Source organism: Piliocolobus tephrosceles, chromosome 14 (assembly GCF_002776525.5).
Source record: "Piliocolobus tephrosceles isolate RC106 chromosome 14, ASM277652v3, whole genome shotgun sequence".
In the NCBI taxonomy this organism is placed as follows: domain Eukaryota; kingdom Metazoa; phylum Chordata; class Mammalia; order Primates; family Cercopithecidae; genus Piliocolobus; species Piliocolobus tephrosceles.
This window is the reverse complement of record NC_045447.1, coordinates 7,032,873-7,038,872: the sequence shown is the minus strand read 5'-3', so window position 1 is coordinate 7,038,872 and position 6,000 is coordinate 7,032,873. Positions and strand designations below refer to the sequence as shown.

The window sequence follows — 6,000 nt, the reverse complement described above, 5'->3', positions numbered from 1 at the left end:
TAGTAAGAAAAAATAAGGCTATTGGTAAAATTATACTGTTTTATAAATTGGCTAATTATTTTGTGGATGTGTGTCCTGTATCCCCAACTAGACTGCGAGATCAGTGAGAGGACGAGATCAATAAAAGCACTGAATGAATGAGTGAATGAATGGATGAATGAATTCTCAGTCTCTTGGGAAGTGGGATTGTGCAGCTCATGGGGGGTGCTTATATAGGTTTGTGGGGGGCAGGCACAGTGGCTCATGCCTGTAATCCCAACACTTTGGGAGGAGGAGGCAGGAGGATCACTTGAGCCCAGGAGTTCGAGACCAGCTTGGGCAATATAGGGAGACCTCATCTCTAAAAAAAAAAAGTAAAAATAAAGGCTGGTGGGTTGAGGCAACCAGGAGTGTCTGTGGTCCCATCCTGCCTCCCGGTGTCTGGGTGCTACAGTAGGTGGTTCAGGTTAGCCCACCAAGCTTGCTTGCTCAATGTTGATTCTCAGCTACCTGAGAATGTGTACAGAGTCACCCCACCATACAAAGGAGAGGAGCAGGTCTCAGGGTCCTGGAGGAAGTCACCAAAATCATCATTTTGGTGATTTTCCGTCCAAAATCGGACGGAAAGAGCCCTTCATATAATCTTGCCAGCCTTCAAAAGGGAAAATGGGCTTGGAATGGTGAAAGGACTTGCCTGGAGGTGGCTGAGCCAGGGTTTGAACCTGGGACCATCCTACCCCAGACTTTATGTCTTAACTGCTACTGGGCAGAAGCCAAATCAGATCCCATGGCCCCGCCAGTGCAAGGCCCAATGTGGCTCTCAGAACCTGCCAGCAGCTCTAGCCAGATGAAATGCTGACACAACCTCTGGCTATTAATAGCCCCTGTCTGGGCCGGGCTCCTGTACCCCTCCTGAGGCCACCCAGGGAGAGTGGGGTGAGTGCTTGGTGGAGAGATGAGCAGATCAGATCCCTGTGGTCCAGGGATCTCAGTCCAGCAGCCCTCGTGCCATGTCCCATAGGGACCACTTAGGAGCCAGACCCCTTCTCTTTTCAGCTTCCTGGCTGGAGGCCTTCACCCCCTCAGCCTCAGCTTCCATGTCTGTAAATGGGGATATCACAGCTGCATTACAGGACTGTCATTAGATATTGTCGGTAAGCTGAACACGTGGAGAGCTCAGCACACAGAGAGCTTGTACACGCTCAATATCGGTGCCTGGCGTGCACACTTCCACGTGCGCCTGTTTCCAGCCATCTGGAGTCCAGGATGAAGCAGCGCATGTCATCATTGCTGCACCCAAGATGGCAGGACATCTCGCAGCCATGACATCCCCTCTATGGCCGCACAGTCCGAGTGGAGCACGCTGGAAAGGAAGAGGGGGGAATGAGGCGGGTCTAGCCTGCTCCAGCCCAGCCCGACCCAGCCAGGGCGTCTGCAGGGAACCCCAGACTGAGGGCTCCTGGACTCTGGCCTCTTCCCTGCCATGGATGGGGAGGAGGCCAGACTACAGGGTTGGGCCCTTCTGAAGAGGGCACTCAAAAGGAAGAGAGGGCTGTGCCTCGTTTGTCAAATGAAATCAATTCCTAACCCACAGGGCTGAAATCGATTTCTAACCCACTCTGCAGCAGGGACCCAGCTCAGCATTTCACAAACACGGTCTCACCCAGACTCACGAGAGCCCTAGGAGGTGAACACTCATTCCCATGCAACAGGTGCAAACACCAAGGCCCAGGGAAGCCAAGTGACTTGCTCAAGGTCTCCCAGCTGGTTGATGGCGGGGCAGAGCCCCATCTGTCTGACTCAGAGCCTGGGTGCCTGTTCCCCGTGGCCAGGGATCCCCCACTCCCTCCCAGGGCAGCTTCCTGTTCTTGGGAGGCTCTAGGTGGGCCTGAGGCACCATGGGCAGGCTCCATGGTTGGAAAAGAAGTTGCAGCCCCCCCTGCCTTCATCTAGGCTGAGCAGACAGGCGCTGGTACCCAGAATCAGGAGACAGAGGATCTCGCTTCTGACTCTTCTGGTCAGCTTAAACTGGCAGCTTTCCCCATCGAGCCCAGGCCCAGTCAGCCCTAAAAGGGCTGTGGAGACTTTAGATTCCTACAGGTGGCCCAGGTGGGAGCAGGTATACCTACCTCACATCCCGAATCCTCGATTGGGCCCTCTGGGTCTGCGTTCTGGGTTTGCAGCCTCTCGACCCTTGGGCCCCATGCAGCCACACAGGCCTCCTGGGCCTCCTGCAAGGCAGGCTCTCCCTGAATGGGGCTCCCCCTTTTTTCTTCCTTCCTGCAGGGAGCCATCCATGACTCCCAGACCAGACCCAGAGCTCCCAGAGCCCTGCTTCTAGGATTCTGCCACACATTTGCACACTTGTGACCACTTACACATGTCCTTCTTTCCATCCCCACCGAACTGTGAGCTTTTTGCAGTGTGCCTAGCACTGACACGGTGCCAGGCGCTCGGTAACTATTTACAGGTTGCCTGAAGCTGCTGTCACACTCCTGTCCTTTGCAAAGTTCCAGGTAGTGGAGGCAACCTCCAAGAGGCGATCCGTTACCAGCTGACTCATTACCCCTCCCTCTGATGGAAATCAGAGCTCACGGATTGTCATTTGATTGGACTGTGATGCGCTGAAGCTGAATTCAAGACTGATTTAAAAAAAGACCTGCCAGCTTAATGAACGCTGTCACAGAGGGAGGAGCTGGACCTGACCCCAGGGACCCAGGATGATGCTATCAATGACGTCTTTCACTCTATCTGGTGCCCAAAGAGGCCTCGGCCCGAGCAACACCGTCCAGTTTACAGAACCAGGTCCAAGCTGCCAGGCCGCTGGGGCAGACAGGCCTGGCTTGCAGGGGTCTGGACGGCTCAGAGGGAAGCTGGTAAAAACAAGGTAAGCCCAGGTCCCACCTCTGCCTTGTCAGAGGCCAAGGCCACTGCAGAGTCCAAAGCAGCCGGAGGACTACATTTCCCAGAGTCCCCCAAGCCCAGGGATGAGCCATTGGCCGATTTAAATAGCCCAGGCCCCAGGCAGCCAGGCCGCAGCTGTGGACTCCTCACCTCCCGGAGGCACCCCTGGTGCAGGCCCCACATTGGAGGGCTCCATTGGCTGCCCGGCTGGCACTGACGTCCCCTTGGAGCCGGGTGGCAGCGGAGATAAACAACCATGTGCAATTCTCCACCCTATATTTAACAGCTGCGGCGGAGAAGGCAGGGAGGCAGCCACGGTGGCGGCTCTGGGGGCAGCTCTTGTCTTCAGGGAGAAGGCCCTTGGAGCCGGGCTGGCATCAGCCTTCTCGGGGTGAGCGAGGTCACCATGCCAGCTTCCCAGAGCCGGGCCCGCGCCAGGGACCGCAACAACGTCCTCAACCGGGCTGAGTTCCTGTCCCTGAACCAGCCCCCCAAGGGGGGCCCGGAGCCCCGCAGCTCCGGCAGAAAGGCCTCAGGCCCCTCGGCACAGCCCCCACCTGCTGGTGACGGGCCCCGAGAGCGACGCCAGTCACAGCAGCTGCCAGAGGAGGACTGCATGCAGCTGAACCCCTCCTTCAAGGGCATCGCCTTCAACTCCCTGCTGGCCATCGATATCTGTATGTCCAAGCGGCTGGGGGTGTGTGCCGGCCGGGCGGCGTCCTGGGCCAGTGCTCGCTCCATGGTCAAGCTCATCGGCATCACGGGCCACGGCATCCCCTGGATCGGAGGCACCATCCTCTGCCTGGTGAAGAGCAGCACACTGGCCGGACAGGAGGTGCTCATGAATCTGCTCCTGGGTGAGTGTGCCTGCCACCCGCCACTCACTGTCAGGCCCCTCGGGAGGGAGACCGGCCTGCCCAGCCCCGCCCTGGCCAGGACCTGCACAGCCCTCAGAAACCGGCTGGGATGGTCTAATGAGGTTAGGCAGGAAGGGTGCCCCAGAAACGGGCAGGCTCCAGTGTGGGGAGCCACAGCCAGGGATGCATAGAGGAGGCTCCCCAGTCACATGCCAAATGAAGGCAGAGGCCAGTGCGGCCCTGTGAGGAGGGCCTGCTCAGCAGAAGGCACCGCTGCCCAGAGGCGGCTTGAGGGGAGGCTGGGCCAGAGGCGGTGGCCTCAAGGGAGATGGTCAGGGCTCTAGTGGGCATCCTGGAATGGGGTGTCACTGTTTGACTCCTGCCCCGTGGCTGGGGTCCTCACTCCTTGACAGCTCCCAGCTAGGCAGTGCCCGTGAGCTGCCCATAAACACATCCCGCCTCGGTTCAGGAACGCGGCAAGCTGCCCAGGCTTCTCCCGCAGGGTATGGGGATCCAGGGGTGCAGCTGGTACTGCCACATACTCACAGCCCCCTGGACTTCTTCCCTGCTCCTTCCCAGGAGGAGTCACTGGAGAAAGGGTTGGGGGCCAGTTGGTTTGTTTCCAAAGTCTTTGCCACCAACGTCTTGCAGATTAGCACCGCCCTGTGCCAGGTGCCACGTGGGACCCATGTGGGGGCAAGCCATACCCTCCACCCAGAGGTGACACCCAGCCCCCGTCCGGCCCACCCTTCGGGCACCACCAGGTCCCCAAGGTGCCCCAGGAACCTCTACTTCCATCCTCCATGCCAGGCCCACATCGATTTCCTTGCCTTTCCCAGTGTGGCCATCATTTGGGGGACATGTGAGGTGGAGGTCTCTGGAGAGGTAAACGTTAACAAGGGGTCTTGGTTCCAAAAGGGCATTGGGTTGGACCACAGAGAACACGGGTTCCAGAGGAAGTCACAATAAAAACATGTATCTTCTCACTCTAGTCTCAGTCTGGAGGCTCCATGCTCTGTGGGTGGGACTCAGGGAGGCAGAAACCATCGGATACTTCATGCAGGAGATGGCTGGGTCTGCCATCTTCGAGGTTTTCTTGTTCCTTTTGTTTTTTTAGACAGAGTCTCGCGCTGCCCAGGCTGTAAGGTTGAAGTGCAGTGGCGTGCTCTCGGCTCACTACAACCTTTGGCTCACTACAACTCCGCCTCCCGGGTTCAAGCAATTCTCCTACCTCAGCCTCCCAAGTAGCTGGGATTACAGGTGTGCGCCACCACACCCAGCTAATTTTTGTATTTTTAGTAGAGATGGGGTTTCACCATGTTGACCAGGCTGGTCTCAAACTCCTGACCTCAGGTGATCCACCCGCCTTGGCCTCCCAAAGTACTGGGATTACAGGCATGAGCCACCGCGCCTGGCCGGTTGTCTTGTTTATTACTAAATTGTTTATATTACAATAACTTATGATTTACTCCTGAATAAACAGTCTCACGAGGTTGGTGCCATTATCATACCCATTTTACGTATTAGGAAACTGAGGTTCCTATAAATAAAGCAACCTGGCCCAGCCTCGAGGCTTGAGATTTGCACCGGCTCCAGCTGACACACAGACCAGGTGCCCTGCCATGGGCATGGGAGGGAGGGACAGAGCAAAGTGGCCGAGGCACTGGGCCAGGCGTTTCCAGGGGCAGAACCTGCTCTCATTATCAACAGTTTCACATGGGGCCATGTGGCTTAAGAAGACTGTTGGGAGTTAGAGAGGTAGGTTGCCTGCTGTCAGAGATGGGGTGGGAAGGCATACGCCCGAGTCTGTCTCTCAGCCCTGCTCCCTTGACCGCATCTCCTCCTTCCCATCTTCCTTCCCCATTTGACGAGGGAGGTGATGAAGCTGTCATTGGTTGAGTGCTTACCGCGTTCCAGGGCTTTGCATAAACCATATCATTATTTCGGCTCTTCACCATAACACAAACTGAGGCATGGAGTGACGATGGTTCCAAGATCGGGCAGCTAGTCAGTGATGGAGCCAAGAGCAGAACTGGGAGCAACTCTAGCTTTGCTTTGCATTTTCAGAGGACAGGGAGAGGGAACCAGCTCAGACTGTGTGAAGTTTCCAGTGGTGGGGGTGGGGATCAGAGAAGAAAGGAGGTGCATCTCAACTTACCCACAGTCAGCGGATGCTCTAGTAAGGGGTAAGATCCCCCAGGCAGGAGGTATGCAAGCAAGCTGCCTCTCATCACCAAGTAAAATAGTTCTGCTTTGATTT

The 6,000-nt window shown here is 56.7% G+C and overlaps 1 protein-coding gene across 2 annotated transcripts in view; it reads left to right on the top strand.

Moving 5' to 3' along the window:
- The first annotated feature begins 2,979 nt into the window (after positions 1 to 2,979).
- The window catches only part of PLPP7 (phospholipid phosphatase 7 (inactive)), a 33,567-nt gene continuing 30,546 nt past the window's right edge, over positions 2,980 to 6,000 (top strand). For both annotated transcript variants that reach the window (XM_023216927.3, XM_023216926.1), the window contains exon 1: positions 2,980 to 3,740. In XM_023216927.3, coding sequence (XP_023072695.1) covers positions 3,290 to 3,740 — 451 coding nt within the window. In that variant the 5' untranslated portion in view covers positions 2,980 to 3,289. The remainder of the gene's footprint in view (positions 3,741 to 6,000) is intronic.